The sequence below is a fragment of the Neofelis nebulosa genome, chromosome 11 (assembly GCF_028018385.1).
Source record: "Neofelis nebulosa isolate mNeoNeb1 chromosome 11, mNeoNeb1.pri, whole genome shotgun sequence".
NCBI classification, from domain to species: Eukaryota; Metazoa; Chordata; class Mammalia; order Carnivora; family Felidae; genus Neofelis; species Neofelis nebulosa.
This window is the reverse complement of record NC_080792.1, coordinates 14,514,669-14,536,779: the sequence shown is the minus strand read 5'-3', so window position 1 is coordinate 14,536,779 and position 22,111 is coordinate 14,514,669. Positions and strand designations below refer to the sequence as shown.

General features: G+C 35.4%; 1 protein-coding gene across 10 annotated transcripts in view; it reads left to right on the top strand.

The window, feature by feature from the left end:
• Window positions 1-22,111, top strand: part of RELCH (RAB11 binding and LisH domain, coiled-coil and HEAT repeat containing) — a 124,812-nt gene that overhangs the window by 65,271 nt on the left and 37,430 nt on the right. For 9 of the 10 annotated variants that reach the window (XM_058691891.1, XM_058691893.1, XM_058691890.1 and 6 more), the window contains 10 exons: window positions 1,206-1,277; window positions 3,750-3,890; window positions 4,343-4,507; window positions 6,556-6,703; window positions 10,098-10,254; window positions 10,878-11,001; window positions 13,019-13,067; window positions 15,546-15,625; window positions 19,325-19,431; window positions 20,373-20,472. In XM_058691891.1, the coding sequence (XP_058547874.1) occupies window positions 1,206-1,277; window positions 3,750-3,890; window positions 4,343-4,507; window positions 6,556-6,703; window positions 10,098-10,254; window positions 10,878-11,001; window positions 13,019-13,067; window positions 15,546-15,625; window positions 19,325-19,431; window positions 20,373-20,472 (1,143 nt within the window). The remainder of the gene's footprint in view (window positions 1-1,205; window positions 1,278-3,749; window positions 3,891-4,342; window positions 4,508-6,555; window positions 6,704-10,097; window positions 10,255-10,877; window positions 11,002-13,018; window positions 13,068-15,545; window positions 15,626-19,324; window positions 19,432-20,372; window positions 20,473-22,111) is intronic. The other variant, XM_058691888.1, reaches the window with a different exon arrangement.

The window sequence follows — 22,111 nt, the reverse complement described above, 5'->3', positions numbered from 1 at the left end:
GAGCCTTCCCAACCATGAATTTAGGATGTCTTTCCATCTATTTAGTTCCTTTAAATTTTCTTTCGGTGATGTTTTGTGGTTTTCAGAGTATAATTTTTATACTTTTCGGTTCAACTGATTCCTAAATATTTTATTCTTTCTGAAACTATTGCAAACAGAATTTTCTTAGTTTAATTTAATATTGGTTGCAATACAAAGAAATACAATTGATTTTTGTATGTACATTTAATTTTAAGGCTCACTGAGCTAGACTAAAGAAAAGCAAAATGAAAGTTTATGTACAGCGTACTTTGACATCCAAACCATTCTGCTTTCAGGATTACTATTTCTAGATTAAATTTGATTTACAGATATTAGTTATAAACATCTTTACCACCACCTCTTCTATAACCTGAATAAACATGGATATCGGGGATCTATCTAGCCGACTACCTCCAATCTGTTGCCCAGTAGATTGCTATGTAATTTCTTTTCTTAATTTTAGGCATCCAATACATTAATGAATTATGTCACCTTTTCATATGGGAATATGAGAACAGATATACTTCTTTTCCAGTCAAGGAAAGATTTATATTCTATGAAGAAGACATATGGGAACAAAACCCAGTATGTGTCATTTTTCTGTTATTTTTGTTATGGTTCAGTGTAGTCGTCACAGCAAAGCCCCATCATCTTACATATACAAACAGGAGTGGATTGAAGTCTGCTTACTTTAAAAACAAAATCATATCACTAGTCAAGGGTTCTGGTTAAATCATTGATTGACTTACTTCCGAATCCCTTAGTTGAAAAAGAGAACTGATGAGTTATTCCTGGCACCTATTAATAAGCCATGTCTGTCATATTCAGAAGGTGGATTTTTCAAATTTAAATATAAACTAATGTTTCTAGGGCTGGAGAAAATTGCTCCTGACATCCTAAGGAAAGCCTAGCTGTAGGCAAGCCCACAATCTCTAGACACCTTGCCGCATTTTCGTCTTTGCTTTATCCTTTTTTCTTTAACAGATAACCCTTGTGACCTCATTTTTTAGGCTCTCTCTGAATCCCTTATTCCTGATCCAGTGATAGCCACACAGGGATCCCCAGAAGTGGAAAAAAAAGAAGCTTTATTGCATTCTTAACAGGATTTATTGTGAAAAGTAATTCTCTGTTGGAAGAAAGGAGGTTCTGTTGTTCATGTTTGATTTATTTATTTTTTACTCTAGATTAACCACAAATACCCGGAAAGACGTCTACTTGTAGCAGAATCCTGTGGAGCATTGGCACCTCACCTTCCTGTAAGAACTGTCAGTTTTTATTAAAAACTTTTTTTCCTTTTAAGAGAGGCAGAGGGACAGGCAGAGAGAATCTTAAGTAGGCTCCGTGCTCATCCCACGACCCTGGCATCATAACCTGAGCTGAAATCAAAAGTTGGCCACTGAACTGTCTGAACCACTTAGGCGCCCCCACCGTTGATCGTTTTTAATCAATTCTTACAGAAAATAAAAATCTAAGCGTGTAACAGTTTGCATTTTGATATTTGAATTTTTCTCACCCAAAATTAATCATACTATATACAATGTTCTTAATCCCTGACAGTAAACACTATTGAGAGGTTCTTGTGTAGGTATCTATGTATTTTTTTAAATTTTTCATACTGTTAATACCGCCACATTTTGCCTCTTTCAGCATTTGCATTTTTGACAGTGTTAAATTGCCCTGAACCAGGATAGCACAGATTTATACTCCCGTCATCAGTACATTGGAGTTCCTATTTCACCATACCTTTACCAGGATCAGGGTATGGTGAAATCTTTTTTAATACTCTCCTATATTACAGGAGAAAACCAGTATCTTGTTGTTGTGATAAATCATATAGACAGATTACATGAGTAGGTTTGCACATGCTTTTATTTACTGTTCCAAGACAGATGAAGAACATCACAAACACAAAGGGGCTAAAAAAGCTGTTCTGCGCTGCCCCTGATACCAGAATGTTAAGCAGTATTAATAATAGACTTACTGTTTCCTCCATGGATCTCACTTGCCTCATACCTCGCTGCAGTTGATCACAGTAAAATACGCGTGGTCATGGCTTACATGGAGTAATGCCTCCTGATTTGTCCTGTGGGTTCCCTGTGGCATACTGAATCTAACTGCCACAGCTGACCTCAGTCCAGATCAATGTGAAGCAAATACCCGGCTGAAGTTTACTTAACTTCTGTCCTGTTGCCCATGCTGATACCAACCAAGAAGCCATTTGAAGATCTTCCAGGCAGTTTTGGGGCAGTTTTTATCCTAAAGGATAAGTAAACAGGGCTGTACTAAAAGACATATTCACCAACCTAAATGTGCCCAAAATGTGCTAAAATTACATATATTTTTGTTTCTAAGAAGTCAAAGCAAAAAGTAGGTCATTAAAAAAATTTTTTTAATGTTTATTTATTTTTCAGAGAGACAGAGACAAAATGTGAGTGGGTTAGGGGCAGAGAGAGAGGGAGACACAGAATCCGAAACAGGCTCCCGGTTCCGAGCTGTCAGCACAGAGCCCGACGCAGGGCTCAAACTCACGAGCTGTGAGATCATGACCTGAGCTGAAGTCGGACGCTCAACCGAGTGAGCCACCCAGGAGCCCCTAAAAACTAGGTCCTTTAAAAATGACTGCAGGGGCACCTGGGTGGCTCGGTCGGTTGGGCATCTGACTTTGGCTCAGGTTATGATCTCACGGTTCATGAGTTCGAGCCCCGCGTCGGGCTCTGTGCTGACAGCTCGGAGCCTGGAGCCTGCTTCGAATTTTGTGTCTCCATCTGTCTCTGCCCCTTCCCTGCTCATACTCTGTCTCTTGTCTCTCTCTCAGAAATAAACATTAAAAAAATTAAAAAAAAAATGACTGCAGATCTTGCCCTGAATACTAAAATCACACTGTGAATTTATGAAAATGGTCATCTTCTATCCTTATTTTATTCTAACCATTATATGTAAACAAGTTTGGGTTTGAAGAATTTTATAAATTGATCAGCCAGATTACAATGGTGCAAAGAAGGGAAGAAAGGGGAAGAATTTGCATAGCAATAGCTCTTTATTTTACTTTCAGCCATTAATTAGGCTGAAACATTCTTTAACAAAAAAGAACTGTGTGAAATTAAGACACAACAGTGGTTGCCATTATATTAAATAATTGCATCTGAGAATAGCAGCGCAGTTCCCTTTGAAGTCTAAGTTTACTCCTATATTGTATCATCCTGTTTGAAGTGTTTTTCTCAGTTCTTCAAAAAAATAGGAACACCAGGATTTTATAATGTTTGCAACACTTCTACCCCAGCAAATGGTTTGATTAACCAGAGCGGTGTTTGTAACCCTCCTGTTCTTATAACTCTGAGAGCTCTTCTCTGAGGTAAACAGGGAGCGGTAGAAGACTCATTGTTAGTTTATAGCAGAGGGTTGACTTTGTCAATTTTCCAGAAGTGCTTGCTGCTATGTTACTATGTGCTGTAGGGTTTGAAAGAGTTGCAGTATGTATTGGGAGACAATTGATACCAAATTCAGGGTAGATGTTATCTTTAGAGAGGAAGGGTGGAGGAGGGTGAAACTTAAGCTGTATCTGTAATGTTTTATGTCTTTGGAAAATGAAGACTTAAAGGAAAGTTAGCAAAAATTAATGTATATTTCATCTGGATTTTTGAATGTGTGGGTGTCTGGTTGTATTATTTTCTATACTTTTCTGCCTAGTATAAAATAAATAGTAAAAACATGTGTTCGTTTACTTTCAGAAAGAAATCCGTAGCTCCTTGGTTCTCTCAATGTTGCAACAAATGTTAATGGAAGATAAGGCAGATTTAGTAAGAGAAGCTGTGATCAAAAGCCTTGGCATCATTATGGGATACATTGATGATCCAGACAAATACCAACAGGTATGTTTTTCACAATGAACCCCATTTACTTCATTATAAAATTCCAAACAATTTAATATTCCAAATCTCTGATTCAGCTACCCAATAATTTATAGTAGAGCTAGCTGCTAGGCATGCCAGTGTTCACCCATTGCAGTTAGCCGCCTGGTTTTACTTCGATTCAAAAGAAAGAGCGCTATGATTCATTGATAGTATCTCCCATGGTTTTGTGGCAAGAAATTGGCAAAAAGCGTGGCATGTTTACCACCATTTCTGTTTGGTTTCCACTTCAGTGGATACATGACATTCTCTTTAAAGAAAATGGGAAGGATAGGGTTATGGATGGCTTTCTTTCTTGCTTAAAGTGTTCTCTAAATGTACTACAGTGTATATACTTCATTGCTTTTTATTAAGGTGTTTTTTTTAAATTTATTCTTTGAAAAATCTAAATTTTACCTGTTTCATTTTGGCAGGGTTTTGAATTGCTGCTCTCAGCCTTGGGTGATCCCTCAGAAAGAGTAGTTAGTGCAACACATCAAGTATTTTTACCGGCCTATGCTGCCTGGACTACAGAACTTGGAAATTTACAGTCTCATCTTATACCTACATTGCTGAACAAGATAGAAAAACTTCTCAGGGTAAATGCTTTCTTTATTTATACAGTTTATAGAAATGTAAAGAGTGTGTTCTAAGTCCTCTTGAGAGAACGCTGGGGAGCAAAGACAGAAAATACCACCGAGCTGAACATTCTAATTATTTGCCAGGTAAAGATTTTATTGGTCTGGAGCCAAGAGAGGTTTGAGGAAGTTCTGCTTTGCTGAAGCTCAACGAGGAAGGTCATGATCTGGGTTTATACGCTGAAGTAGCACCTTTGTGGAACTCATTTGTACATTTTGCAGAAAGCTAGCTCTTCCTGGTATCTTCCAAAGGTTTAAAGATTTTGGGTAAAATATCAGCTCCAGTTCCTGGCCTGCAGATAACTCAAATATTAGTCTCTAAAGCTTTCTTACTTACACGATGTCAAAATGCTTTACTTGTGTTTATTTCACTGCAGTAGTTCATTTTCTCACTTCTTAAAATGAATGTTTTCTGTTTTCCCCAAGTAAAAGAAATTAAGAAGAGTTAAAAGAAAGATAGTAACTTCCTGATCTAATTTTTGTACTAAAAGTCCCTCTTAGAGTCTAGAAGAAAAACTAACATTTCTTTAATGCCTCTTATGTGCATTAAGGGAGATACTGTATAAATAACATATATTATGTCCTTCTTATAACCCTTTGAATTATATTTTGGTTTCGGTGTGGAAACTGAGCATTTTGGTAGCTTGCCCAAGGTCTTACAGCTGTCAGATGATGGAACCAGGATCTGATATTGGTCACTGACACCTAACTCTTACCCGTTCTACCCCCAAATTTTAAAGAATCTTTAAGGCTCTTGCATAGTAACTACTCTGTAGACAGTCTTATATGTATTTATTTAATTTAAAAATTGGGCTTTTTTTTCTATAAATTTCAAGTTGGGTATTTAAGAAAAACTGTAAACAAACAACTAGACTGGAAAATACTCATTTTTATGAAACCTGGGAAATTTTTTAAGTATTCTTTAAATGTTTGTATTCTTTCTACCTGAGATTTATCCATACCTTGTTTTTCTTAAGTTCCATTTCATAACATGGTTAATTCTATTTTGCTATTAGATGTACCTGAAGTATTCAGCGTAGCTAGTAATTCTTCCATGAAGAGATTAATTTAGGACTTGATAGTGTGTAACTCATATATCTGGTATCTCTGACATAGCGTTTATAATATTAGTAATATAATATAATGTATTTATTAGTAAACACTTTTATCTGTAATGATTCTATTTTTCACTTTAACATTTGGTTTCTGTGTAGCATACTAATCCCTTTACTCTTTTTTTCTTTCTGTTACCTCTTTTGTTTCCTTTTGAATTTTTTTTCTCCTACCTTTCATCTATGCATTGAAGTATTTTAAAGTCCTTTCAGTGCTGGCACATACAGATGCCACCAAATCTGTAAAAGGAGATCGGATGTAGGAGAAGGAAAATAGCCAAGGCTGTTGCTGGTTCAACAGTTGAACAGTTAAAGTGATTCCTGTAACTCACTTTAATTTCTTTATCCTGACTTACAAAATTTCAAAGAATGAGACCTTCTTGAAAGAAGAAAAGCCTGGGGGCACCTGGGTGGCTCAGTGGGTTAAGCGTCCGACTTCGGCTCAGGTCATGATCTCTGGGTCTGTGAGTTCGAGCCCCGTGTCAGGCTCTGCGCTGACAGCTCAGAGCCTGGAGCCTGATTCAGATTCTGTGTCTCCCTCTCTACCTGCCCCTCTGCCGCTTGTGCTCGCTCTCTGTCTCAAAAATAAATAAATATTGGGGGAAAAAAAAAGAAAGCCTATAAAAGAAGTTTCATACAAATGGTAATGACCGATGTTCACCCTGAAGTTTTCCATAGAAAAGATTATATTGCTTATTATAGTGCCTCAGTGCTTCCTCACATTTTCCTGTACTTAGAGAAATTAAGAAAAGATTCATGGATATCTCCATTAGGTGTTGTGCTATGAGTCTAACATACAGATTCTTAATTTTTTAATTAATGGCCACAGAAAGGAAGAGCATTATAAATACTTAATTTCAGCAGACTAAAACTAGCTTCCCCCTCCTTATGTTTCAGGAAGGAGAGCACGGGCTGGATGAACATAAGCTCCACATGTATCTTTCCGCTTTGCAGTCCTTGATCCCCTCTCTCTTTGCGTTAGTGCTGCAGAATGCGCCTTTCTCCAGCAAAGCCAAGCTTCATGGTGAAGTGCCACAGATAGAAGGTACTGAACTGAACTTGTGGAAGGAAGATGTAGGACATTAGCAGCTTAGCTTCCCAAGGAATTGCTTTTGGTTAAACTTCTAAAAATCACTTTGTATGAAAGCATAATTACTAAAATATATGTGTGGAATTTTGTGCTCATGGAGTGTGTGACAGCTAGGGTCAACTGCGGCTTCATCGCTTGTGGATAAGCCTCATGGTATTATTTTCTAATATTTGTGTTTTCTTTCCATTCCTAATCTATGGTCATTTTACCACTTTTTTTTCCCCCAGTGGCTGAAATAAGTTTTCTTTCATTCTTAGAGTTGGATTAATGAAAAGAGTCACCTAAAGTCACTAGTGCCAGTTTATGAAGCTTGTCATTTCCACTCTCTTTCCACTTTCTCTCCCGACCTGTTTCATCTTACTTTCAATAGGGGAAGGTAAATGTAATTACTTTCTTCTACGTCCTTGACAGGAATATAAGCATATGCAACAGAATGTTTTTCTCCAAAGAAGGAATATGACTTATTTTCAGAAATAGGTGAAATTGATAGCAAAGGCCAGTATTCTCTTGTCTCGATGTCCACCTAACCAGTAAGTGACCCCTGACCCACGGCACTTAGTAACCCCACTGCACCCAACCCCCAGGATAAATGGCTGTAGAGCCGCTGTTACTCTGTATGAGATCCCTTTGCAGAGTTTTCAGATTTGTGACATTGTCCACGTCTCTTGCCGACTTCTGATAGACAGAAGAATTCTAACATGGAGAACATCAGTAGACACTTAATGTTTTGACAGTTGGCAGTTTTCGTGTAAAGGAAACTGGGAGCGGTTTACCTATAATCTTTGGGATACACGAAGCACAGCACAAATGTTTGAATGTCTGTTTTACTGGAAAAGTTGAGAGTAGATGGGTTGAGTTAATTTAATATTTTAAAATATTACTGAGGAGAAGGAAAATTCAGGCTTTTAAGCCAAGTCTTCGTAAAGCATTCACAGCTGACTGCTTCACGTTCCACCCCTGCATATGTTAAGGTTCTTTGTCTGCCTAGGGGCTTTCCTGTCTAATTCCCACTCTTTCTCTTTCTGTCTTGCCATATTGGTGTGCTAGGGCTGCCATACCAAAATACCACAAACTGAAATCTATTGTCCCACAGTTCTAGAAAGCGCAGGGTTTCAGATCACGCTGTCAGCAGGTTTGGTTCCTTCTGACGGCTCTGAGGAAAACGCTGTCCCATGCCTCCCTCCTCGTCTCTGGTGGCTTGCTAGCAATTTCTGTCATTCCTTGGCGTGTAGATGCATCACCCCAATCTCTGCCTTCATTTTCATATTCCGTTCTCCCTCTTTGTGTGTCTGTATGTCCAAATTTCCCCTTTTTATAAGACGGGTAATATTAGACTAGAGGCCCACCCTACTCCAGTATGACCTCATCTTATCCAATTACATCTGCAATGACACTGTTTCCAAATAAGGTCACATTCTGAGGTTCTGGGGATTGGGACCTCAATGTAGGAGTTTCTAGGAGGGTACATAGATCAACCTATAATGTTTGCCTTCGTTCATGTATAAAAATAACTCTTGAATGTTGATGCCAAGCATGTGCTAGGGACTAGATGAAAATTGTCAAAACAACTGCTTTACCATCCTGAATATATTTCTTCCAGGGTTTATTTGACCTTTCTTGTGATTATGTCTTCATCATACCAAAAATAACCTTTCCTTTTTAATTCTTTTAGACTGAATATGACTCTCGGACTTTTAACAGCAGCCATAAATGTTAATATTATTATGCCCACTTCTTGGTTATAAATCATTTATTTTAAATGAGAAAATATTGTATTCTTATGTAGGGTCTGTATATCCATGTCTATATATCTATCTATATATACATCCATATATTTGGGATAGAATTTATGATAAGTGAAGATTTATTTTCTCTTATATAATAGAAACACAAATAGTTTTACTACCAATTTATTTACAGCGGTAACTAATATTTATGTCAGGCACTATTTTAAACACTTGAGATACATTCGTGAATAAAATAGACACAACTTTCTGCCTTCAGAGGGCTTACATTCTAGTGAGAGGGAAATACATTAAAGAGTCGTAATGGCTGTTACTTTGCTGGATAATTGTGACTGTTTTGTTGACAATAAAATGCTGGTATTTTGCTATCCTATTAAAATGACATTCTGGGGACCTTTCTATAGTCCTATATTGTTAAAAATCCTGTTAAATAGAACAATGTTTTGAGACTCCTGAGCCATTCTGTTTACTTACCTGTAATAATTGAGTTATCCAAATAACTGCTTATTTTTTGACATTATTTTGCTTCTCTTGGACCTACCTTTAAGTCTTTAGACCTCACTTTCCCCTGTAGTTAATCTTGACATATCTATTTTGCTTTAAACTGTTCTATTATTTTTCAGTTGTTTATTAGTATTTATGAAGGAATGACATTCACTCTATCATAGTGCAGCAGATTGTGACAGGTGTTATATAACCGTGTTTGAAATTATATCAGATATGCTTTGACATGGTATATTCCCTAGGAAGTACAAATATCCCTCGCAGTCCAAATCTATTTATTCCTGGACTGAGATACAGTGAGAATTCAAGCAGAAACCTCAGATAGTGAGAGGTACCATGTTACCCACACTCATTTATTTGTTGGTTGGTATATTATGATAACAAATAGGAGAGTTCAGCTAGCAAGGGATGACCTCTGTCTTTAATATACTGTTAAAAGTCTTGGGCAGCATAAAAAGACGGTAACATCTTAATTTTGTCTTTGAACATTTTTAAAATTATGTGCATTTCATGTTTTCTTAAGTTTAATAATAATTATGAAGCCATTAATATATTTTGAGAAAATTCTGTATTTTTGCATGTTTTAGGATATTAGCCTCTATGCAAGAGTTGTTGGGCAGTTAGGAGTTTCTAACAGTTAATGAGCTGTTGGCATGCGTTACCATTTAATAGCCATCAAGAAGTGTTCTCTATTTCATTGTCATAAGTAGTCTGGTGGAATTATAAGTATTTCTATTTTTTTTAAACCAAATTCAAATCCATGTTTCAGCTAACATCTTATCTTTGGGCCAATTTTAACTTAACCTAAATGCAATTTTACTCTTTATTAGCAAACTATTTCACTACAGTGTTCGTTTACTATAACTATTTAGTCTCCTAAAATCTTAATTTTTGAGACGTGTTAAATTTGTTCACATGTGACAGGAATTTGTCTCCCTTTTTAAAAAAATTATATGATTAACATATTTCAGTTTTCTATTTAAAGTTTATAATAAGCAATTAAATATCGGGAGACAGAATCTTACTTTCCTTTTCACAGAATAGTTAGCTTCACACACTGCCACTTTTCACATGATTTATTTTGCTTCTATTATTTATAGTGACTAGGTTCCCTCGGCCTATGTCGCCTCTTCAAGATGTGTCTACTATAATTGGAAGTCGTGAGCAATTGGCAGTGCTCTTACAACTTTATGATTACCAGCTGGAACACGAGGGTACAACAGGCTGGGAGACTTTACTGTGGGTTGTCAATCAATTGTAAGTTACTGCCTTCATGTTCATTTGGTACGCCTCCATCAGTTGATGGAAGATAGCTCCCTATGCTTAGTTTTGGCACTGAGGGACAAAATATAACAAAATATAAAAACAAAACAGAAACATAACTTGGCATTATCTATGGCCAACTTCTTTAGGAGAGGAGATTTATACCATTGGATATGTAGGTATTTATCTATAAGGATGGTGCCGCCAGACTATGTCAAAAGGACCTGGCTGCTGCCTTGTTGTTGTCTAATAGTGGCGATGTATTTTAAACCACATCCAGATTGTCATTTTTGAAGCTACAGTGGATGCCTTGTTAGCCAAGCACTTATGTGAAGCATCAAATCCAGTGATCTGTGTCTCATTAACTCCATAGGCAAAACTCTACCGTTAAGGTTCCATGTGTTTTATGGCAAGCAGTTAAAATTTAAGAAGTTTATAGAGTAGAATATAAACTGAAAACCTTTTCAGGGTATCTCAAACCGCTCCTTTGATTTGCGGTTTTACTGGCTATGAAAAGCAAAGCAGGAGGTTGTTAGATTTGCATTGTTTCAGACATTGGCAAGGAAACAGTAATTTATATGTATCCCCTGCCTATTTTTCTTTCCTTTCACATTCAGGTTGCCACAACTTATAGAAATAGTTGGCAAAATTAATGTTACTTCAACTGCCTGTGTCCATGAATTCTCCAGATTTTTCTGGCGCCTTTGCCGGACATTTGGCAAAATTTTTACAAACACTAAGGTAAAAACTTGTGTTCCATATTTTCTTATTGCAAGAGATACAGAAATGTAATGTGTTAATTAACGCTGTGACAGAGTAAACCAAAGCATGAGCTCTTCCTTTACCTTTTAATATCTTAGAAAACTATGATAGTAACAGAAAATTCTAGTGAATAACCTTCTTATCTTTATTCACGTTTCGATGATTTAGCCTAAACTTGGTTTATATCCAGATTTGGATATAACATCTACACACTGGGTATCTTTCCAGCAGAGGCCGTATCAGAGGCCTTCACTGATTCTCTGATGCGCTTCTCCTGCCTTTCCATCCACCACACATTCGGGGAGCAGCTGTTTGCTCAGCACACTTTGGTCAAAACCTCAGGCGACTGTGGAACCAACGTAGCTTGTATAGAAGCCTTGCTGCACGACCAGCTCTTAGAATAGGGTGGACACTTGAGATTCATGCTGCATATTTCGGTCGCTGCCAAAACTAGTATTTGTCACATCTGCATATCCAGGTTACTTTACAGGTTTAGATACTACAGTTGGAATGTCCTTAGATCCCAGTTTCATCTTTAATGCATTTGTCTTGCTAGTGTATTTTTGGGGCAGTTCTTTAGAGAGCTAAGAAAAACAGAAAAAGATACAGTTGTTATAATCAAATGTTAATCAAGACGTTTAAAAGGTAAGAATTTTGTGGAGCTCTTTACTATTAACTATTACTTTACTCTGTGGGTATTTAAACATTTAAAGCAAAATAGTTTGGTATAGCAGACTGGACAAAATTCAGAAAGTGAGTTATAATAAATACTATTATGTTTGTGACCTATAATAATTAAGTTATCTGGGCTTAGCCTTGGCAGGCATGAAATGAATAAATTACTTTAGTGTCTTTTTGTTCCATAAGTATGGTGCTGTAGATTAATCTTCTAACAGTGGGCTTCACCTCCGTTTAAGTTGTTTGTTATGCCTGACCTGCCGCTAAGAGGGCAAGAAGTTAGACCTTGATGCTACTGTAGAAGAAACAAGATCATTTTACATTTTTGCTAACATCTAATTATTAAATAGAATTTGATGTTATAGTTATCAACATTGGCAAAAATTGTCTGACATCTCCAAAAGAAGTAGCTATTATTAAAAAAAAAAAAAGTAAGTAGGAGTTCATTTAAATACTTAGCAGTAAGTGGTTGGTTGACTTCAGTGCCCTGAAACCTGAAATCTGTGATAATGTTAATAATAAAAAATTGAAATTAGCATTTACTAGCTTAAAAAATTGTACGTAAATTCTATATTTGATGCTTAAATTTCAGTTTTAAGGAAGTTAAAATTTAAGCAGATGGATATTACATGATGAATATGTTACTTATTGAATACCCTAAATGAATGGAATTTGCTCTGCATTCCTTTTAAATACAGCAAAGTTTTAAAAAATAATTCTAATCATATAATAATATTTACCTAAATAATCTTTCTGTCATGAAGTTTTAAGATGCAGTAATTTCAAGCCCTTAAAGTCATCTTGGAAATTATTTTAATTTCGTGAAGGAAAGCAAAAACCTTTCAGAAAATACCTACTGACTTGATTTGATTTTGAAAACATTTTTTCTCTAACGGTGTTGCTTGTAGTAACTTGACTCTTCTTTTATTCTAAGCCTCTTACGAATTGTCACATCTCTGGGGCACATCGGGGGTTCAGTCAATTTAGTGTCCGATTCTTGATTTCAGCCCAGGTCTTATTCTCACAATTCAGGAGATCGGGCCCCACATCGGGCTCCATCCTGACAGCTCACACGTGCATTCGCACTCTCAAAATAAATAAACTTAAAAAAAAAAAAAAAAAAAGAAGAAGAAGAATTGTTATATTTCTGATCACTTAAATCGTCCATAAAGCAAAATAAAAAAATAAGTAAATAAATCAATTAATCAGATGAATCGATGAATATAGTAGTAGTAGCCATAGTAAACATTTTATTTATTTAATCTTTAATTGATCCATTGGACTGAAACTTTTTGGATCTTTTCTTTCGGTCGCTTAGGTCAAACCTCAGTTCCAGGAGATTTTAAGACTGTCTGAAGAAAACATTGGTAAGTTCATTTGTTATTACTTTTCTTTAATTTTAATTTTTTTTTAACTTTTTTTTTTTTTTTTTTTTTGAGACAGAGAGAAAGAGAGACAGAGTGTGAGCAGGGGAGGGGCAGAGAGAGACGGAGACACAGAATCTGAAGCAGGCTTCGGGCTCTGAGCTGTCAGCACAGAGCCCGACGCGGGGCTCAAACGCACAAGCTGTACGACCAAGACCTGAGCTGAAGTCAGATGCCCAATCGACTGAGCCACCCTGGCACCCCCATTTATTATTACTTTTAAGACAATTGGATATCTTTACTCAGGAAAAATACTATATTGATTATGTGCCAATTGTATGTAAATGAACTAACAAGTACAAGTGAAAAGGCAAGTTTATTTCTTGGTTTTATAACTGTGTCACATCTACCTCTTTCCCATGAGATGGTAGTGAGACTCATATTTATTAATTTGCTTATAAATATCTACCTTCCTTGCAATTAAATTGATTTAAGGCTGAGTTTCTCAAATAGAGTGGTTGTACCCTTGTAGGTCTGAAGTGGTGTATTCACAATATTGAAAATTATAGAATAAAGGATCTCTACTTCCAAATTAGTTATTTAAATCTTTTAAAATGAAAACAAATATAGTGGGAGAGAATGTAAGATATGCATATATGTTTTTAAAATGAAACTACATGCTTGAGGGGGCACCCAGGTAGCTCAGTCGGTTAAGCTCTTGGTTTTAGCTCAGGTCTCGATCAGGTCGTCAGATCTAGCCCCACTGATAGCACAGAACCTGCTCAGGATTCTCTCTCCCTCTCTCTGCCCTTCCCCCACTCGCACTCATGCACACTGTTTCCTCTCTCTCTCTCTCTCTTTCTCAAAATAAATAAACTTAAGAAAAAAAAAAAAACCCACATACTCGAATGGGCAGTTCCAGTCCCTCTGTTGATAGTTTTCACTCATTTGTCTTAAGAAGTCTAATTACAGCACCAGCAGCCCAAGAACTTGTTTCCTTGTGGATCTTAAGTTCCTGTGCATTTTCCTAGTTTCTACGAATGAATTGTAGAAAATGTTAGAAAGAAAAACGTATAGCCCTCCTTTTTTTCTTTTTTTTTTTTGTTTAAGCTTGGTCGGCTTCGGACATATAGGTAATTCTTTTCACCGTCCTACCTTAGTGATTTGATTTGAGTGATCCACAAAACCCATCTTAGGCTGTCCTCAGAAATAGAGATGAATAAATATATCTTTTTCTTCTAAGTTCGAACATGATGCGATTTTTTTTTTTTTTTTGATAAATGCTTCCCAAAATTTATATTATCAAGTGTTAATGTTTAGAATGTCTAATAGTTGGCATTATCTGTTTAGTTGTTAATTCTGATGATAAATTAGTGAGGAATATTTACATATTTTAAAAACTGACAGCTTTTAGAATTATGAGTTAGCTCTAAGTGTTTAGTAGTTCATGTAGGAAGAGATTGCTAATCCCTATATGTATAGTCTGTCTATATCTATGAATCCAACTTAAGTCTATGTTCCTAACCTCAGATTTAACTCTCAACTACCATAGTCACACTCAACCAATATCAGTAGTCCCCCAAAGAAAAAATTACTCTTACCGAGAGCATAAACAAACCTCAAGTGCTCCTTGATGTGAAAATGGAACTTTCTTTTTTGCTACAATTCTTTCAGGGCAGTTAGTCAAATTTGTTTATGTACTATTTTCTGAAAAGAATTTCAAACCATATAGAAATAGAAAAAAGTACTTAAAAATTTGGGGATACATAAAAGCAAATATAAAGCACTTAAAATAGTGCCTAAAGAACAATAAACCAGAGCTGTTGTTGCTATAAATAATGTTATATCGTCTCTGAATTTCTTTTTTGAAATCATCTACAGATGAATTTATCTTATTTTACAGTAGTCACAGGGTACTCTCCTGTGTTGGAATGCTTTCCCCTCTTCTGCCTCTGTACTTTGCCTGCATTTTCCCAGCGAAAATAGGGTCATCTGGCTGAAAATCCCTATAAAGGATGCAGGAGGGGCTTTGGAACTAGACTAGTACTGGAAACTAGGTAGTATCTCATATCAGGAAGCAGATTAAATAATATATATCCAGATGCCACCTTTTAGCTGAGTGCCTTTACCTTTTACCGAATACTATGAAAATTTAAGACCTGTTTATACGGACTGGCACTTGGGAGAGTTCAAGAAAGCTCTGATTTCTGAGTATGGAAATAGAGTACAGCATCTCATTTTGGTTATTAGAGTTCTTAACATCTATCAAAAATGTTTATGCTACTGGCTTTATAAAAAGTATTAAGCTATGTTTTTACAACAACCATGGATATGTATTTTAATCAAAATTCTTTTCCAAAGTAATAATATGCGTGCATAAGCCTTGTAACCAGTTGGAATTTTAAATATAATTTGCATTGTGACTTTTTGCTTTACATTTAAAATACATGCAGATTTTTAAAATTGTTTTAATGATCTTAGATTCCTCAGCAGGAAATGGGGTCCTCACGAAAGCTACTGTCCCCATTTATGCAACAGGAGTCCTTACGTGTTATATTCAGGTAAGAGAAAAATCCTTTTACTAGAAAATGTAAAAGCACTTTCTGCTTAGAAAGATACATAATATTACGCTTTATATTATATTATAAAAGTAATATATATTAACAACATAGATTAGATTAGATTAGATTATGGGTTCATGTTACCCATAAAGGAAAACAAAATTTATATATTTCTTTTGTTCAATAAGTAATTTATAGTGGAGAGCATATTTGAATAAGTCTTCATTGAACAAATCTTGAACAAATAAATTTAGAGATTGTGTGCTTCTTGATATTTTGTTAGAAGTGTTAGATTGCACTTACTTAGCAAAGTTTCATTGTGTTTCATGATTAATTTTTCATAAATTAAATAGCAAATAAAGCACATGTATTAGGTGGAGTCAACTACAAAATGCTGTAGAATACTGTACTCTATTACCATTTTGTGCAAAATACTTTTTAATAATACCTTATTTTTCTTAATTGTTACTACATAATAAATTACCCTAAAACATAATGGCTTATTATAACCCTTTTATTTGCTCATGGGCTTTGCTCAACTTGGCCTCTCTTTTGTGGTCTTGCTGGTGGTCAGTCACTCATGTTGTTGCATTCACCTTTTTGGTTGGAAGGGAGGTCAGCTAGGGTGACTGAGCTTCAGTCTCTGTGTTGTCTTAGGGCCTCTGGGGTGGCACAGCCAGACTTAATACGTGGTGGCTCAGGGCTCCTCAGAGTGCAAAAGCAGCATCTGCTAGGCGAAAGCTTAGGCTTGGAATTAGCACACCACTCTGTTGCCTTCCCTTGGTTAAAACAAGTTACAGGCCCAGCCCAGATTCCAGAAGAGGGCACGAAATAAAGGCATGAGCCAGGAGGTGCGGTTCATTGGTTGTCACCAGTATAACAAACTACCACATTCTACTTACCGTTGTTTTGAGGAAATGAACATGGTATATATTAACGTAGATCAGTCATTTTTAAGTGTGAGGCAGCCCCACCAGTCAGGTGAAAGTATGGATTCAGGATAAAGCATTTTTAGAAATTGGAATGTGAGGAGCACCTGGCTGGCTCAGTCGGTTAAGCATCCGCCTCTTGATCTCAGCTCAGGCCATGGTCTCCCAGTTCGTGAGATTGAGCCCAGCATCAGGCTCTGTGCTGACAGTGCAGAGCCTGCTTGGGATTCTCTCTCTCCCCCCTCTTTACCCCTCCCCTGCTTTATCTCTCTCTCTCTCTCTCTCTCAAAATAAATAGATAAATAAACATTAAAAAAAAAATTAGAAATTAGAATGTGAGGGGCACCTGGCTGGCTCAGTAGGTAGAGCATGTAACTCTTGATCTCAGGGTCATGAGTTCGAGCCCCACATTGGGCATAGAGATAACTTTTAAAAAATAATAAAAATAAATAGAATTTAGAACGTAAGAATCAAAAAGGAAGGCCTTTTTTCCTGAGTTTTCCCCCATTAATACCTAACATTTCTTTTGCCTTTTGAATTCAAAGTATAATTCATATTTATTGCACTCTTCTAACAAAACAGATTGAGCTGTCTTACAGTTTTAAAATGTAGTCCTACAGTATCACATACCTTTCAACAGAAGCTCCAATTCTGTTAAAGTAACACAGTATTCCTTTAAACTATTCTTTTCTACCCTGGTTTCGAAGACTGCCTCATAATATGAATACACACACAATCCCTGTGTGTAGGGTATTTTAAGTCCTGTAACTTTAATAGTTGTCTCTATTGTTCTTAAACTCATGAAGATTTAAATCCTAGCATATTGCCAGACACAATACTATGCATACCATTTTTCCACTCTCTTTAATTTGAAAAGCTGTGAGTTGAAAACTGTTTTGAATCAAATATATTTTTTTGTCTTGAGATTTCAAAAATGAGAAATAGAATAGGATTGCACTAAATTTTCAGATTAGAAGAATCTATGCTCATTTGGAAGTATGTTTCATAGCTCTTATTTCACACTTTAGGTTTTTCAGATTTACAGTTTGTTTTCCAATTTTATGTATATTTTGTGTTTTGACATAGTAGGCAACTAAAATTGGGTAGAGTCTCTATTCCAACATTGCTCTGATTCTGGTTTGTCAGTGTCCTAAGCTTTACATTAAGTAGACTGTCATATTCCAAAACTGCTCTGACATTGTTCGTGCTGATCATTACTTTTGTCAATCCTTTATTCATTCTATTGTTTTTAATCCTTTATTCATTCTAAATGAACCTGATTATGTAGGGAAAAAAAATGGTTGGTGGCAATCCAGTATTTTTCATAGATCTATTTATTAATATTAATGCAGAAGCTATTTATTGTTGGCCTAATACATCCCTAATGACAGAAAACCTAACTCTAATTTATTATATGTTTATTTCCTGACAGAATGTCAGATTCCCTTCCTTTATAGACTCAGGTTAATTTCACATACAAAGTGATTTTTTAACCTTCCTAATTTAGCACACTTATTTTTTACAATACATTTCTTAATAAAGTACAATAAAAGAAAAAAGAAAATACTGATTATTTTCTGATTATGAAAATGATGGTTTATTAAAGAAAGTTTGAAAATATAGATTATTTTTTTAATCAAGGATATGACTGCAAACAGACAGGGAGGCAAACCCATAAGAGACTCATAAATACAGAGAACAAACAGGGTTGATGGGGACGCAGGGGAGAGGGGGAAATGGGTGATGGGCATTGAGGAGGGCACTTGTTCGGACGAGCACTGGGTGCTGTATGTAAGTGATGAATCACAGGAATCTATCCCTGAAACCAAGAGCACACTGTATACAATGTATGTTAGCTAACTTGACGATAAATGATATTAAAAAATAAAAAATAAAAATTTAAAAAAGATACAGGAAAAGAAAGAAAAAGAACACAGTACTCTGTATTTCAACAAGCATGTAGCTTCTTACCACTAAGAAATTGCAAGAATAATTTCTTGGAAACAATTTTCTGTTAGGGGGATAGCTTTTACTAGTTTGTGTTTTAAGTGCTTAGTGCCAAAATTAGTGGGAACTAAAATTTGTAAAAATAAATTTTAATAAAAGAATATACCTTTTCATTTTCTAAAGCAGAACTGTTTAATAAAACTTCCTGCAACAGCAGACATATCTATCTGAACTGTCCAATGAGGAAGCCACTAGCCACCCGTGCCCATTAAGCACTTGAATTGTAACTAGTGCTACTAAAGAACTGAATCTTTTATTGTACTTTATTTTTTTTTTTTTTCAACGTTTTTTATTTATTTTTGGGACAGAGAGAGACAGAGCATGAACGGGGGAGGGGCAGAGAGAGAGGGAGACACAGAATCGGAAACAGGCTCCAGGCTCCGAGCCATCAGCCCAGAGCCTGACGCGGGGCTCGAACTCACGGACCGCGAGATCGTGACCTGGCTGAAGTCGGACGCTTAACCGACTGCGCCACCCAGGCGCCCCTATTGTACTTTATTTTTAATTTAAATTTACATAACTGCATGTGGTGAGTGGCTACCATAATGAACAGCACAGGTCTGAGGATCTATGAATCAAGATAGTCTTTGTCCTTTTACCATTGTGATCATAGATAAGTTTAATACCTATCTTTAGTTAAAATGCTTCTGAGACTGGATATTTCCCCATATTTGATAAAACTTTATAATTATAGATACAAAATTAGTATTTTTAGTTCTACTTGATTGCTTGGAAATTCATTATCAGTCTTTATCCTCTGTAGGAAGAAGACCGAAAACTGTTAGTGGGATTCTTAGAAGATGTAATGACCCTGCTTTCATTATCGCATGCTCCTCTTGATAGCTTGAAGGCTTCTTTTGTGGAACTGGGGTAAAAATCTTAGCTTCTGTTTGTTTTTTAATTCATGTAAAGTTTTAAAATTGTATTTATAAGATACATAGTTTGAGTCAAAAAATATTGGCATCCACACCAAATCTTTTGGTTTTGAGGCCTAGTTTTTGTCCTTTTTTTTGGTTTTGCTTATTTGTACATTCTCAATATTTTGTAATCAATACATTGTAATAAAAGAGTAGGGGAAAGAGTATAGACATATGTTTTCTTTGAAGCAGCTGGAGAAATAAAATTCAGATTTGAAGAAAATTTAGTTTCCCAAAACTGAAAAAGGAGCTCCAAGTGAAAGTTCATTAGCTCCTTTTTCTATCCCATTGCCTGATCCTGCTCATAATCACATCATCTAGCTGTTAATGTCATTTTATCTCTGTCTTTATTGCAAACAGGCTTGGGCACTTGGTAACAATACAGTCTTGCATTTGAATAGGCCTCACAGCCAACTTCTCCTTCCATGTCAGTGATTTGAGTTGATCTGATTTGATCCTACAATAAACATATGACATAAATAGGACAAGTATTGCTTCCCCAATTTTTATACATACAGAAATTAAGACCCACAGAGGTTGTAACTTACCCATCTGACTCAGTCCAGTGCTCTTTCTTTTTTTCCTCCTGGGTAAATTTTCTTTTATTTTTTATAATTTTAACTTGTATGCTATTAAAGAGTTGAGATTTCTATCAGAATTGTAAATGTTTACAGAACCTAAAAGTATAACTCCTGAATATGCTAAAAGTTTGTAGCTTTGTAAGGTGACTTCCTTTTTTAAAGAGTCTTGGATGTAACCTGTTAAACCATACAGAGTAATTTCATATTTTTTGCCAATATTTTTATCATTAATATTGCTTACAAATGTAGTGTTTTTCAATACACCAGTAAGACACTGTGGCCCTCACTTTTAACACTGAGATTTTTCTTTCAGTGCAAATCCAGCCTACCACGAGTTATTATTAACTGTTTTATGGTATGGTGTTGTCCATACTTCAGCACTTGTGAGATGTACCGCTGCTAGAATGTTTGAGGTATGTAAACAAATGCTTCTCTCATTTCTAATTATAATGATTTCCTTTGGAAGATGGAGAAGGGAATGTTTTTTTTTTTTATTAAAGTCTTTGCATACTATGTTATGTTGATGTATATTTTATGGCATTGAATAGTATCTAGTTGTGTACTGTGTGATGGGGCAGAAATTTAGCCTTGATATATTTAAGAATGTTTCAATATTGGTTAATTGGATGTTATTGGTCCCTTGGATGTTATTCTCAGTTCTACTTCTTAAATTTTCTTTTAAATCTTATTTTAATTTCCATCTTATATAAATCTTTCCTGACTATACTTTTCTATTTATTGAGATAAAATGGCTACTAAAATAAACTAAAACAATATAAGATATATTTAAAGTTATAAAATATAGTTGGATTCATGAATAACTTTAAAAAATCAATTATTGCAAATATGGGGATACTTTGTTGATCACTCTACTTGATTATTTCCTCACAAATCATGTCTGGAATAACATCCCTATACATTAACTGTCCATAGACTTATTAGGAAAGAAGAGACTGTTCATATAATTCAACTGGATTTTCTTGAAGTTGCCACCTACCCAAATTAAGTATGAAAATTGAAATGCCTATCTTTTGAAATTCAAAATATCCATCATAGAGGAAATTATGCCATAGCCTACTTTATTTATTTATTCATTCATCCATTCATTGGTTTACATTTCTAGAACTTGTATTTGAAGACAAAAATTAATTTAGAGTGTTCTTTCTGCTCTTGAGTCTTGCCATAGAGCCTAACTGCCTGGGTTCAGTGTCTGTCTCTGCCACTTAATGGCAAGTTCAAACTTCTCTGTGCCTCAGTTTCCTCATCTACAAAATGAAAATGATAATAAGTATCCATCTCAAAGGATTTTTGTTAATATGAAATGAATTAATACTAGTAAAGCCCTTAAAACAGCATCTGGCACATAGGAACTTAATAAATGTTAGGTATCATTATCATTATTTTTTTTTCCTTATCATGCTGTTATTTCACAGAGTAATATAATAGTTTAGAGAATGTATATGTATCCAGGCTAAAATTATCCCTAATATGCATGTGATTCTTAAAATATCTGAAAGCGTGTATTTCCATAAAAAGAATTGGATAATTCAATTCTTCTGAATTTCAGAGTTTTTCCACAATTTAAGATAAATTGCCATTTGAAGAATAGAGCACTGGTATGTTTAAAATACGTACCTTCTAAAACTTTTAAATATATAAAATGGATGTGTGAAATCTAAAGAAAATTCCAATCTTACCAGGAAGTTGAATATCCTCTGTCCATGTTACTGCCTCAGTTATTGTACATATTTGATTTAAAAAACTATAATCAAGTGTTCTTTGTCAAGGTGAATGCCAAATTTAAAATTCAGATTGATCTGTAGTAATAAGTTCCTGTGGGTATAAATAATTTTTGATTATTCAGTATGCTGAAAAGAGTCATCCGTGAAAGAAAAGTGCATCCTTTTATATAAAGAACTATGTCTTTAATACACTTGTCATTATAGGATTTTATTCTAAGACGCTAAAAGCTACTTCTTTCTCTTAAACCATTTGTTTCTCAAATTATGTATTCACTGGTAAGCATACCATAGAAATGAAAATAATTTAAAT